This window comes from Dendrobates tinctorius, unplaced genomic scaffold, assembly GCF_039654945.1.
Source record: "Dendrobates tinctorius isolate UK_male_01 unplaced genomic scaffold, ASM3965494v1 ptg000183l, whole genome shotgun sequence".
NCBI classification, from domain to species: domain Eukaryota; kingdom Metazoa; phylum Chordata; class Amphibia; order Anura; family Dendrobatidae; genus Dendrobates; species Dendrobates tinctorius.
This window is the reverse complement of record NW_027361850.1, coordinates 6,525,724-6,540,536: the sequence shown is the minus strand read 5'-3', so window position 1 is coordinate 6,540,536 and position 14,813 is coordinate 6,525,724. Positions and strand designations below refer to the sequence as shown.

The following is a 14,813-nucleotide window of genomic DNA, read 5'->3' as shown; positions in this document are numbered from 1 at the left end:
GAGAGAAAAAGGTTTGAGGAATGTAGACAGAAAGGGTCTGGAATATATAAAGAAATTTTGGCAAAATGTCCATGTTGATCAAAACCCTCAATATAATTCTTAAATTCTGTTTCAAAGAGGAACAACATAAAAAAACATAGCATTGTAAACTGTTCAATTAAATTCTATTTTATGTAGGAGTGTAAGGCAGTCTGTGTATGTATTAGCATTGAACAGAGTGAGGTTTTTTTGTGGACAATAACCAACCCAAAACTGATGTGTCATCCGTAATAATGAAGATTTAATAGTTGAGGGTTTTACATCCTTTCTAGCCCTTTCCAAAAATAGAATTTAAACAGCTACTACTGACCACCATTGTAGCGACTTAGCTATAATGCAAGTCCTCTTTTTGCAGCATACAAGTGTGCATAGCTGCACATACATACTTCCCCAGTCCGGTCCTCCGCTATCTTTTTTATACTGGTTCCTTGATAATGCTAATATGTGCATGCGCCCATCTCTCTTTTCTTACTGATGAGAGTTGGATATACAACCAAGGGACGATCTCTTCTATGCAATATAGAGTTTCATTCTTTTCCTTTATGTTACACATGTTTTTAAACTTTTTATAATAAAATTGGATGTTTCACTTATCCAAGGACTCATCGCTGGAGAACCTCTTTTCCGTATCCTAGTAGTAAAGCGTTTTTCATTTTACTGGATAAATATAATGGATCATATTTATTAAGCTAAATGCGCCTGAATTCTGTCTTTCAAGACTTTCGTCATACTTATTTTGTTTTAGATACTTTTTACGACTTGCAGCAGAGGTGAGGAGGAGATGGAGAAAGTAATTTCTCCATCTCCTCTATTGCCGGCATCCGCGGTAATCGCACTGCACTGGGATGACATCCGTCTGCAGTCTGATATTTCACGCACACCCATAGACTTGAATGGGCGTGGGCCATCCGATACTCTGATGCACTCACAGCATGCTGCGATTGTTCTCTCATGTCAAATTGGCATGAGAAAATAATCGCGGATTTAGCTTCCACATAGAATAACACTGGAGTATAACTCATACCAGTGAAATGTGAGTAGGCGTCACATAAAAATCTACTTAAAATGTTGGTAACATTATGCCAACAGAGCATTGAAACAAGCAGCAGCATAATCTGGAAAACATATTCAGGGCTAGTGCCAGATTTTCCTCACTGAGAGCAAGAGTTCAATTAACTGCTCCAAACCTATATGTAAATGCCTTAGCCCAGAATGAAGCGGTGCTTGGTTATTGGTATGTTGCTCTGGATGGGTACGTCTCAACACAGTGAAAATCTTCTGGAGTTTATATTCATGCGTGTGACCCCAATGTGTTTGAGGGGAGTTGAAAGAGAGAAGGCAGCTCGTGGTGGGATGTCACAGAGCAGATCGGAGTCTTCATCGCAACCCTCTAGGTCGAAAGTAGCATCATCCAGCATTTCCTTATGCCTCTCACATGTCTGCTCTATTTTAAACTGTGAAATCCGGGATCGTAATAGCATAAGCTGTCTTGCCAGGAGGTGGTCTGAAGCCTGCATTTCCTGCTGTGTGAAACAAAAAAATAAGTAAATAAGTGCACAGATGGAATAGTACATGCAAAAATGTAAAGCAATTCTGTAAACCTTAGCAATACCAAACATAAAATGCTAGTAATAAGAAAAGAAAAGGGAATTGACTAAAAGTATTGATTCTCCCCAAAGAAGCTGACTGCAGGATGCATGACTGCAGCCAGGGCCATTTTTCTAAGTTGTTTCAAATCAAACATTATTTAAAGATCCAGCCAGGAACTAAAAGGAGAGATGGGACTAGCCCAGTGCCGCCCCGGCCGGCCTCTCCCTGCACTCTTCTAGTTTATTGACAGGTCTCTCCCAATGCACACACAAGGGAGAGATCTGTCAATCACCTAGAATGGCGTGGGGAGAGGTCATCCGGGGCAGATCTGGACTAGTCTCAAATTCTCCCCATGCCACCAGGCTCTGATTCATGCTGCCTGTGGTTTGGGCAGCATAAACTGTCTGACAGGTTCCATTTTGAGAGATCAGATATTTTTTCACCTCAAAAACATATACTTAACATGTGGATGATGAAAAAAAATGGATACGAAATGTATTGCATAAAGGAAAGCAAATGTTGCTGACATGATTGGAAAAACAGATGACAAACTTACACTAAAAATACCATCCACCGGTTCAATCTGTTAGACAGTCTATACTTATTTTAACCATCACATACCATATAAAAGATTGTTTCCTTCCCTAACTATGCTATGTCTTTCTGTATTTATAAGAGTGAAAGCAAGCATTTAGCGCAATAAAGTACCAGCAGTGTAAATGAGATTTAAAGAGGACCTTTCATCAAATTCTTCAGGTTCAATTGGACACACAATGTCATAGCTGCTGCAAAGCAGAATGACACTTCTTTTAATTTTTATTTCACCTCTCAATTGTGGAGATATTAGCAAGTAAGTGGGTGCTATCAGATAGTAATTCATGCAGGGAGACGTACATGTCCCGTTAAAAACACGCAGACTCGTTAATACACTTCAATACAAAGGATAGGGTTGGGATACAAATATTGTATCTATGTACATGTGTTATTTCCTGAAACAAGAGTAAGTATGTGTCTAAAGAAGCCCCAGTGGCCAGTGTGTAAATTCCACTTTTTATCTTTAATACACATTGTGATATGTAAATAAAATGTCAAAAGTTTTTAAAAAAATATATGTAACACAAAGGTCTGATTTAAACAATAGTTCATTTTCTGATGATGACTTCACATTAAGTTGGGGCTTGATCAACATTACTTTCCTACTGATAAAGGGAATCTGTCCCCCAATTTTAGCCCTACAAGCTGCGGCCACCGCCATCGGAGGCTTATCTACAGCATTCTGTAGATAAACCCCCGATGAAACCTGAAAGATAAGGAAAACACGTTAGATTATACTCACTGGGGGCGTGGTCCAGTGCGGAGGGTGTCGCGGTCCGGTCCGGCGCCTCCCATCTTCATACGATGATGTCCTCCTCCTTGCTTCTCCCTCGGCTCCTGCGCAGGCGTACTTTATCTGCCCTGTTGAGGGCAGAGTAAAGTACTGCAGTGCGCATGCGCCGGGAAAAGTCAGAGAGGTCTCGCGCCTGCGCACTGCAGTACTCTGCTCTGCCCTCAAAAGGGCAGATAAAGTACGCCTGCGCAGGAGCCGAGGCAGAAGCAAGGAGGAGGACATCATCGTATGAAGATGGGAGGCGCCGGACCAGACGGCGACACCCATCGGACCAGACCAAACGCCAGGGTGAGTATAATCTAACTCTTTTTTCTTATCTTTCAGGTTACATCGGGGGCTGTGGCCGCAGCTTATAGGCCAAAGATGAGGTGACACATTAATGGGAATCTATCATTGTTACAAACCAAGAGCTGTGTGTGGGCATACAAATGCAAAGTGCCCCAAAATATCATCATGTGCTAGATATGTTTCCAGCTCCTGTCTGGAAAGCAATGAGAAAAGAAAAACAAAAAACAATATTGTTATATTCTATGGCTTTTAAATAAACAGTGATAACATTTTTAGCATTCCACTTCTGTAACAAAATCTGTGCCTTTAGTGGAGTCAAAATAAAAACACATAATAAATCCTGTATGTAATCTATGACATTTCCTTACAGTGCATTTTGCTTCTGCTAAATGCATACTCAGGAAATCACCAGATGTATACATTTAATAAAATACTGAAGGATGCTTTCCTGCTGTATCTTTCAACCATGGAACTTGATGCAAAAAAAGGATTTACTTATATTTTATGGGTTTTTTTTATGCTGGATGTGCTATTTCATACAGAAGAAATTGCACAAACCCTGCCGTATACCAAATTGGCCTCCAAGCAAATAAAAAATGCACTGTAAAGCCCCTCATATGCAATAGATTAAAGTCAGCCAGAACTGAATGATATTGGCGAATGGTTCTCCCTAGCAGATTATTTTGGTGGGAAATAAGAGTAAAGGTTCTCATACACAATAGACTAATATCGACTGAACCCACCGATATTGACTGCTTTGACCCCAAATCTAATGTGTATGGGGGTGTTGGCCGATTGATGATCAGGAGAGATGTCGATGGGGCATGTCCAGTTTCGGACTGATGAGCTCCTTGCTCTTCCTAAGATAAGTTGCTGTCCAACGTATCGTTTGGTGGCTTTCTCATAGGGAATATAGAAGTGGTAGGGAATATAGTGAGTGCTCCTGTGCATAAGAGAGTCGGCTGAGATGGCCGTCGGCTGAAAGATCAGCCTTAGGCAGTTAATTTTTTTTTAAATTTAATTAGAAAAGCTTTATTTAAGAAAGAGAAGTATAGAACATTACATTGTCATGGTTTTCTACATTACAGCAATGCCTGCATGAGAACTCTGTAGTGTAAGACAAATATGCTGCAGTCAGAATAAAACGTGTGCATTTCTAGACATCTATCTTCCATTTGTGATATATAGATGTATCAATGATGGGGGCAACAGACCAATTTTTTCTCTTGCAGATAAGCCACCGCGAGAAATGCATTCTCCTCTGAAAACACATGAACGCTCAGTTGAGCTTATTTTGGACACAATCTGAAGGTTTGACTTATTTGTTTCAAAATAAAAGATACCGAAAAATGGCATAAAGAGAAGAACCAGTAAGCAATAAAATGTGACTATTTGCTTGCAAAGTAAAAAATTAAATTAAAGAGGTTGTCCATCACTTTAGCGTTGATGATCTATCTTTAGGATAGGTCATCAATGTCTGACTGGTCAAGGCCTGACACCCGCCCCCTCATCCATCAGCTGCTACCGGTGTCAGCAGTGCTAGCCGCCAGCCGGAAATACTCACTTTCGGAACTAGCAGTCTCCTAATATTGGCGTCGCCAAGTCCTGCACAGCCGCCTTCTATTGATTTGAATTGGAGGCAGCTGTGTAGTACCAATCCTCTGCCACTATTAGAAGATGGCCAGGTGCGCAAGTGAATATTTCCTACTGGTGCCGTCACTGCCGCTGGCACCCATAACAGCTGATCTGTAGGGGTATGATTAGATCTAGAAGGAAATACCTTCCAGACATCTGATGTAACATGCCGCAGTTTTCCTTCTGTGGGGATATTATGAACAGGATATAACATTTATGAAATCAGAGGCATGCAGTTGTACAATAAGTGCCACATTCTTACATCATATTGTGGTACGTGGCCTTAGGGGAATGTTCACACATTTATCTTATGACACCTACACACAATGTAACACTGAAGGACCATTGCAGGTCCTGGTTTTCAAAGACAACATGGGGCATTGCTCCATTTGAAGGGTAGGTTTACATTGGGGAAGACTGGAAGGCTTTAAACTACCAAAGCATCGGTTCATTTGAATCAAAAAATCTTATTATTTATTTTACTCACTTAAATAGCACCATTAATTCGACTAGCCATTAGCATCACTACTGTCCCCATTGGGACTCACAATCTAAATTCCCTATCAGTATGACTTTGGAGTGTGGGTGGAAACTGGAGAACCCAGAGAAGACCCACGCAAACACAGGGAGAACATACAAACTCCTTCCAGATGTTGTCCTTGGTGGGATTTGAACCCAGGACCCCAGCGCAGCAAGGCTGCAGTGCTAACCATATTTAACAATAGGCTTGTCAATATGAGTAAGATCAAATACACATTCACAGTAAGCACACCATTATTAATTGAGGGTTTCTAGCCCTATGTATAAAGACACTTCCTATTTACAGCAAAATACTTTATTACAGGTACTAGTATGCTTTTGCTCACCAGCTACCTCACATTCTGCCTACCGTATAGTCTGTTTTTCTTTTACTCTTCTGCTAAACGGGGTCTTGAGTATCTGAACTTGGAAAGGATCATGTCATTTTAATATGTTTTCCATTGCACCATTAGTATCCAACAGAAAGTTAAAAGAGGAAAATAGAAAAATATTAATGTACACACTAGGTCCATATTTATCTGTAGAAAAAAAAAGTCTACAGTTCTTGGTGGTGGTAATGTACAGGTCATACACACAGCCACAAAAAGATGTACCCTTCAAATAAAAAATATGCAACTTTGAACACTGCTCCTAAACCAATTTTATATCTTGAAAAATCACATTATTTATTATACATATCTGCTTGTATCTTGTTAGGATGAGGCCAAGTTTTATAACTTTACGGAGTAAAAGGTGTTTTCCACATCTTATAGACTTGCATATATTCTACTGTAACAGTTTCAGGTCATCTGCTTCTGCATTTTCTTGGATATGAGAAAACCTCTTGTTGAACACTTAACCTGTAATATGGCCACAACTAGGCTTTCTTTCACCCCTGGTTCAGTTTGCTGTCCTTGCCCTGTATTTCCACGCCTCCCCCTTCGCTCTTGACACCTGAGGCACGTGCCCCAGTAATGCTCTACCCCCACATGGATATTTTTACCTCACAGATTCTGGATTTACCATATACATGAGCCCTGACTACTATCAGTTTTAGCGAGTTTAATAAAAGTCACTGTAAATGTTATTATATTTGCACATGTCCAACCAAAAACCAAAACTAACTTACCAGTTCTTTTCGAAGCCATTGCAAAGCCTCATCTATCGAGCTGAAGCCACAAATGCTATTTTTTGGGGTGCTTTTCTCTTGACTCGATGAGGGTTTCTCTTGGACGACACTTCGATTTTTTGCCCATGGTCGTGCTTGTACTCTCTGTGTCCATTCTTGGTATGATGGTCGACGAGTCTGCAGCTTCAATCTGGCTGCCAGGGCTTTGACAGACTCTAAATCTGGAGAAATATCACTCTCCTCATCCTCACACAGCTCATTGAATATAACTGGGCTGAAAGACATGACTGTGCGAAACTACAACAGTCACAAGTAGTATCAGGAAATTATGAGCCAAACTAAGATTAGATTATGGGCTTCAGCAAGAAGGTGTGCTGTATCCAAAAGGTAGAGAAAACCTATGGGTTTGGGAAGATCTGTGAATCCGAGTAAACAAGGTCCATGTGGCTCAGAGAAGTTCTCCGGGCAGATGATTCCTAATGCCTATTACTACACACTGTGTATTTTATGAGTCTTTATGATTTATTATTATGCCTGCAGGATCCTCCCATTTCTACAGGAAACTGCACCCAGTACCTAAGTTTAACTAATGTTCAGGAGAACAATAAAAGCGACTCCTGAAGATTAGCATGCAGAGAAAAAGTCATTAACACATTCATCCTGAGTGATCTATATACAGATGACCCTCTGCTCCCGAACATACTAGGACGGACGCAATAAAACAGGAAAAGGAAGGGTGGGTGTACTACCGAGCAGAACATTACATCCATACCACCATAACTGACCTCCTGTAGAACAAGCTGCAGAGGACATGGTGGTCTGTGTATATCTACGTGTAAATATCACTCAGCATCTATTACATAACCAACAGGACATTAATTTATGTGAAAAGCTGATGTGTCAAATATTATTAATTGTGTAATGTAATGACCACTATATTATCACATTTATAAAAAGTCTAATAAGCCTAAAAGGCAAGAATGTTTCTTAAGAGGAAGCACCACCCCTAGGAGTAAGGAAGGTAGACCGGTTAAAGCTATGTGTTCTGATCAAGGCTTCTAGTCTACATATATAATGTACATGAAACCGCTATTACAACATCCTGCCACAAGAAGACCAAACGCCTTACAAGAGATGGTGCTCCGATAAGCAAAGACAAAATGTAAAAAAAAAACTATTCCCCTAGAAACAATCTGAAAATCTAAGGACTTCTGTGCTATAAAGGAGCCGTCAGGACAGAATTTATAGACAATGTTATGCCTAAAGTGGTGCGTAATCTGTTGGCCCTATATACTGTAAATACAATTATTATTATTATTAGGGTCTTAACAGGGGGTAGTAAAAATAAGATTTCTCTGTTTGGCGTTCTTCATATTCCTGAAGGTCTCAGGGAGGACTGTTTCTCCATGAAGAGACAACATGCGGGCGTAGGATGTCTTGCAGTCAGTGTAGTTCTTATAATATCACTGTTTTATCTGCAGATTATCACTAGATGACTAGTAAACATGCTGTCATGTAGTCCAACCATGCCCCCACAACTGTTTGTCAGCTTTCTGCCTATGCACAGTATACACAGAAATTTGCCAATCAGTGCAGTAGGCAGGTTATAAAGAACTCAGTATTCAGAGAACTTCTAGAATTTCTTCAGCGGATAAAACAGTTTTTAATCAAGACTGCATTTAGGAAAGTGACACACTACTAGAATAAGGGTCTCTGGCCCTACATCTTGCTGCTCTAAAATGTGGTAGCAAAATCCCTGTGACAGATTCTCGTTAAGCAGTACCCTGCTGTGTACTCACAAGTGGAAAGGACCCCAAAACAGTGGTTTATCTACTTGTAAAAGACTATAGTTTGACTAACATCCTTAGTCACATTGCAATGCTTGTTAGAGAGTCAGATATTGACTTTCCCTTAAGGTGGCACTAGAGAGTCCGTATTCATTCTTTCTGGAGAGATAAATTCGCATAACACTGTATAAGTTTTGCTTGTCCTGTTCAAAATGTCAGACTGATCCCTTTAGTAACTACACTGGATATAAGGTTATTTTCCTGTACATATTGTACAGTCATGTACAGTTTACAGTCAATTACAGAATCCATAAAAGATCAGGACGGTCTGATTATTGGGGCCTCTTCTTAATTTGGGAGTATGGTTTCCTCTGTTACGTGACTGCTACTATATAGCTCATGAACTTTAATTGGAAGCAATTGGACACGTGAAGCTATCTTGCACCAACAAAGGTGACCCTCCATTATAAATTTATCGCTTGAGATGTCTGCTCCATACTTTGAAAAAACAAGAAAAAAGAGAGAAAATATAAGAAAGACACTGGGAGACAAAATCTTTGCCAAACTTTTGTCTGTAGCAACTACACTTTCTATTAGAGACTTCATGCAAAATGTATTAAACAAATTTGACCAATTTTTATAATAATTCATTTGTATAGCCTATCCCATGCAGTATAGAGGCCATTAGACTGCTTCAGCCTTGCCTGATTTAATGGAAACAGTTGGTGAGGGTACATCATCATTTAGCACATATATGAAAAACGTTTTTGAAACCTCATCGACTCTTAGGAGAAGCATCCACCATTATTTGAAATGAACCTGTCAGCAGGATTTCACCCCCAAACTATTTATCTGTGTGTGTAGCGCTTTAAAAGACAAGTCCAGCTCTACCTTCACATGGCCAGTCCATTCCACCATTACTGAGAATCAGCAGTTAAATTGATATGCAAATGAGGCTGAAAAACTATTTACAGTATAGGTTTGAAGCCCCAGTCACTCCAGCTCTATTTCTTGCCCAGCGCTGCCTGGTCCTGCTTAACTGAAAGTCTCTATGCTGGGTGACTTCAGGAAAAGGAGTTAGTCAAGCAGGAGGAGTCGGCGCTGGGTGGGGAATAGAGATGGAGTGACCAATCCTTCAGATCTACAAATAGTTCTTTGGCCTAATTTTCATATCAGTTCAAATGCTGATTTCTCAGTAATGGAGGAATGGACTGGACATGTAAAGGTATTGCAGAATTTGTCTTTGAAAGAGGTGCATGCATAAATAAATAGTCTGGGGTGTGAAATCATGCTGATCGATTCCCTTTAAAGCGAACCTGTCAGCAGGATTTTGCTAAGTAAACTACAGGCATTGTCAAGGTTGGCAGTGTTAACCTAATTAAAATGATACCTGGGGTAGAAGAAATCCGTCTTGTGGTTCTTGTGTCGTCAGTGTTAGAAGTTTTCAGTTAATGATATGCCCATGCTCCAGTGCGAGACTGTAGGCAGAGACTGTAGGCAGAGTCTTATCTTCCTTCTCTAAGCCAGAGAAACCAAGGAAAGACCTTCCCACAGGCCATCCCAAAGCACAAATATGTTCCTCATCATAGAGACAGAGAGAGACAGACTGTGCTTCAGGACAGCCTGTGGGCAGGGGTTTCCTCAGTTTCTCTGGCTTAGAGCCCAAGATAAGACTCTGCCTACAGCTCCACGAGCATCTCATTTACTGAAAACTTCTAGCACTGATTACACAAGAACCACAAGACGGATTTCTTCACCCCAGATATCATTTTAATCAGTTTAACACTGTCAACCTGACAATGCCTGTAGTTTGTTTAGCAAAATCCTGCTGACAGGTTCGCCTTTAGATTAATTCCAAATCTGCAATTTTACAATTATATAGTAGAATACAGGTTTTGACCATGGATTTCACCCATTGCAACACAGCAGTATCAGCAAGACCCACATGTAACACATGTAGATTTTATTGCAGTGTCACTAAAATTATAATGGACTGTCAAAATCCCTGTGAAGATAGAGCCCAACACTCCCACCCTTAGATTTTACTTGCTCATCATCTTTTTCTTTCTAGCCAACAGCAATGCCTCGGATTTGTACCTTAGGCCGCGTTATATTAAACTGAAACTAGGGATTAGCGGCCCATCCGATTATCCGATTATAGCCAATGAGGCAGATATATCACGGGGCACATCTTTTCCCCAAAACCTAGATTGAGTCCAAGTCTCATTATGTATGCAGTGTGGGGTTAATACCTCCCATGGCTCCAGAGGTAAGGCTAAGTACGGCATAGTCCTCGCAGATACTGGGCTGTGTGTACAGATCCAACAGTCTTTCGGTTTCTGTCCTTCCATGTCCTTTATAAAAAGAACATGATGCCGAATAAGTTTGTTGTCCCAGTCAGCATTTAAGAGTTTATCCTGTGTCTCTGTAGAGTGCAGTAACCCTGTCACTGCCAGCAAGGTGATGAGGAGTACAGTCATTCTACTGTTGACAGGACCTTCTTGCAGTGACTGGTGTTATGATGAGTCACCGAAGGAGGAAAAAACAAAATACCAGCTAAGTCCAGAAAAACCAGAGAGGTTGGCAGCTATTGGATTGCAGACCCCTGGACCTATCCACAACAACCAGCAGTAGCCGTGGGGGGTTCCTACGGTGCCCTAGACCCCTCGATCACAGCCGGAGAACTAGATAGCCTAAAGACAGAAAGGGGAAAAACTAAACTGCCCCAGAGCAGATCCCAAAGCAATAGGCAGCCCCTAACATATAATGACGGTGAAGCAAGATGAGAACACTAACACAGATAGAAAGATAGGTTGAGCAAATGATGGGGCCCAAGCTAACTACATAGGACAGGATAGGAAAGCTGCTGTCTGCCATCCGCAAAAACCCTATCAAAATGAGCCAACCGACTGATAGGAAAAACAGGCCCTGAAGTCGCTAGGCTTCAAAAGACTATATCAGCACTCAGGTATACACTGAAGACAGAGCAAAAGATCAACAGATCAGAGACAAAAATGGAATTCAGCTCACCCCCAGCCGGGGATGGCAGAACTCCCAAAAAACAAGGCAAAACAAAAAACAAAACAGAAGAGTACAAAGCAGAGCAGAAAAACTTAGCTTTGAGATTCAGGAATCAGACTGGTCTCCAAGAATCCAGCAGGAAAATCACCAGCCAGGAAGAAGGGCGTCGGCAGCCTTATATCCAGTCCTCAATTCCAGCCACCATCTAGCTGCCCAGGTGTCTGATAATCAGCCTCACTACCTTCCTTCACCAGAGGAGGGAGTTCATCAGACCTCAATAGTGAAGGGAAAAATGAACTCACAACAGACTGGCGTGGATCCAGGTGGGCTTTCCCTCAAGTTTTACTGAGGTGGATGTGGTCAGCTGGACTTGGAAGGGGCCGTCAAATCGTGGTTCCAGGCTCCTTGTCACGTGTCTGCGTATAACCACCCAATCACCTGGATTCAGCTGATGCACATCTGCACTGGCATTAGGATCTGGAATGGATGAGAACTCATGTTTATGCACCATATTAAGTCTTTCCTGCAAGGCCTGGACGTACGCTGTCATAGAACTGTGTTGCATTTGTAGCACCTGTGGGAAGTACAGACCAGTCTTTGGTGCACTACCAAACAGGACTTCAAAGGGAGACAAGCCTGTCTTTCTGTTTGGAGTGTGTCTGACTGGAAAGAGTGCAAGAGGCAAGCACTCTACCCAGCTCTTTCCTGTGTCTGCCATGGCCTTTTGAATTTTCAGTTTAAGTGTCCCATTTAGTCTTTCCACCTTCCCATTACTTTGTGGCCTATATGGTGTATGAAATGCTTGCTGTCCACCCAGGGCCTGCATGACTTTGTGGCGCCCCTGAGGCTCAGTCGCCACAGAGGTTCTGCACCTCCTCCTGAGGTGTGGTGCCTCACCATCCAGGTAAGTTGGAGGCTCCTGACCACGCTCCAACACCTACATCCCACACAACACGGTAGTTCAGCAAAGCCACATTGCGGCTTCCTGCTTGGAGTGTAGCAGAGCACCTTTGGTGGCTCCCTACTTGGAACACGAAATGTGCTGGGAGGCGGGTGGAGTTAGAATACATAAAAGAGCGGGAGGGTTTAGGATTACAGGTCAGTCAGTCAGAGAGTCACTCAGAGAGGAGTGAGGAGAGAAGATCCCTGGGAGAGGGATAGAGGAAGGAGGTGGTGCAGCAGATCTCAGTGACCTGGGTGTGCTGGCACGGGAAAGGAAAGAAGGAGAAAGACAGTGAACCGAAACCTGATCTTCCATAAGAAGGAAAGACTAGTACAGAATGTAGGAGTAAAAGGGAACAGAGGACGTGGGTTAGAGGAAGAACCCTGCCTAGAAGTTCTAAGCGCAAGGCCGGGGCCCGGTCCCCGAGGTTGTATGGACACTAATGGTTCTACAGTAGACACCTGTGGAGTAGTGGGCTATAAATGCACTACTCCCATCTAAGACTTGGGGGCACAACAGCAACATTGATAGTGAGCCGGGACTCAGGAGTAAGGAGTCCCCGAAGCAGGCTACAGCTGTCTGCCGTACAAATAGAGTTCTTGGGAACATCTGTGAGGAGGCACTCCAGTGTAACTCAGTACTAGGAGTACTTCACAATTAAAGGCGCTATAAGAGGAGACGTTCAGAAAGGCACATGTTGGCGGAGTCTTGGAAGGGAGCATTCCATCTGGCCTGGAGGTTGATTAAGTCCCTGACCCGGAGGACACAGCACGGAGGCAGGCACCTGTGTGTACTACAGACTGTGAGTAAAGCTTTGGAACTACAGGCCCTGGTGTCCTCCATTCATTCTTGCGCCAAAGCACCCAGCACCGCTACATCTAGGTACCAGCTTCTACACCGCTTGTGCCTCTCCTCTCCCCCTACATCTACATTGCCCTGGGGCTACAGCTCCTCCTGTGGGGAGCTTCACCATCTTGGCTGCAACACACCACCAGCCCCAGAGGATCTGCATGCAGCGTCGGCTCAACAGCTCACTTGCCGAACACCACAGGTGGAGTCACGAACTATTCATTTACATTCCATCATTTCCAATCTCCCCTTTTTACATTGGGCACCCAGGGCCACGGACCAGGTCACCGCTGCTGTGACACATCCCGCTGACACCGGCCCGGTACCGAGTACCCCACAGACCTGGGAGGGCAACCCAATTTCCCTCATTATTTCTCCCGTGAAGTGTGTACCCTATCGCTTTCTATGGTTTCTAGGGACACCATACCTGCAGATCAGTTCTTTCATCAGTTTGTCTGCAGTTGTTTTAGCATTTGCACATTTTACCGGATAGGCTTCCGGCCAACCAGAGAAGAGATCTACACATACTAGGATATTTGCATACACTCCTACCTTGGTAGCTGTATGTCGTCAATCTGCAATCTCTGAAACGGGTAGAGAGGCCTAGGTGTCGCTTTCTTAGGGTTACTGTTTTACCTGGGTTGTGCTGTGCACAGATGAGGCATGATTGTACAAGTTTCGCGGCTGCGTAACTGAAACCAGGAGCGATCCAGAAGGTATCCACCATGGCACACATGTGACTTTTTGAGGTGTGAGTGGGGCCACGTGTTGCTTGTGCCATGACTGGGAACAGGGACTTCGGTAGGCACAACTTATCCTTATTCTCCCATACTCCGTTTGAGTTCAGCTCAGCTCCCAGTCTCCCCCGGTGTACCTTCTTTGTTTGGGCAGCCTGTTGCTGGAGAGATTTCAGGACATCTAGGCTCACTGTGGCTGGAATACGCTGACTCCCCGCCACCGTCCACTGCTCTCTAGGCCGCCTTGCTGCTACTTTAGCAGCCTCGTCCACCCTTCTGTTGCCCTCTACCTCCACGGAGTCACCTTTTGTGTGTGCTTTTACCTTGACAATGCCAACCTGGACTGGTAACATCAATGCCTCCATTAATTGTTTCACCAGCTCTGCATTTTTAATGGGCTTTGAATCTGTGTAAATATTAGCGACTTTACCTGTAGTGGCTCTACACACCTCAGTGAGTGCCTTCAACTCTGCCTCCTGTGCCGACTTTTGAGGAGGGAGTGGTTCAGCTCGAATTACCTCATGTGAGGATACTACTGCATATCCAGTGTAGAATCGCCAATCCTGGTGGTATCTGGAGCCATCTACAAAAAAAACTCAAAATCTGCATTAGGAACAGTTCTATGCAGTCATGTTCATGCGTCATGTCAAAGTATTCTTCTTCACTTGCTAATACGGTCACCAATTCCCCCTTTTCTGAATCCATAGGCAGGAGGGTGGCTGGATTCAGAACGTTACATTTTTTGAGGGTGACATACTCAGGAATTAGAGCACATGCAAGTCGGAGCTGTCTGGCCATAGACAGATGTTTTGGTTGAACTTGTACTGGGTTGCCCTCGCACACCCAGGGCAGCGGGGTACTCGGTACCGGGCCGGTGTCAAGGCGGGAA

The 14,813-nt window shown here is 43.1% G+C and overlaps 1 protein-coding gene across 2 annotated transcripts in view; it reads right to left on the bottom strand.

The window, feature by feature from the left end:
• Positions 1 to 258: 258 nt before the first annotated feature.
• FAM167B (family with sequence similarity 167 member B) overlaps positions 259 to 14,813 on the bottom strand; it is a 29,348-nt gene continuing 14,793 nt past the window's right edge. Inside the window, exons 1-2 of one of the 2 annotated variants that reach the window (XM_073551978.1) lie at positions 6,588 to 7,073; positions 259 to 1,562 (exon numbers count right to left, since the gene is read on the bottom strand). In XM_073551978.1, coding sequence (XP_073408079.1) covers positions 1,299 to 1,562; positions 6,588 to 6,872 — 549 coding nt within the window. In that variant the 5' untranslated portion in view covers positions 6,873 to 7,073 and the 3' untranslated portion in view covers positions 259 to 1,298. Of the gene's footprint in view, positions 1,563 to 6,587; positions 7,074 to 14,813 lie in introns of those variants that run through there. The other variant, XR_012221463.1, reaches the window with a different exon arrangement.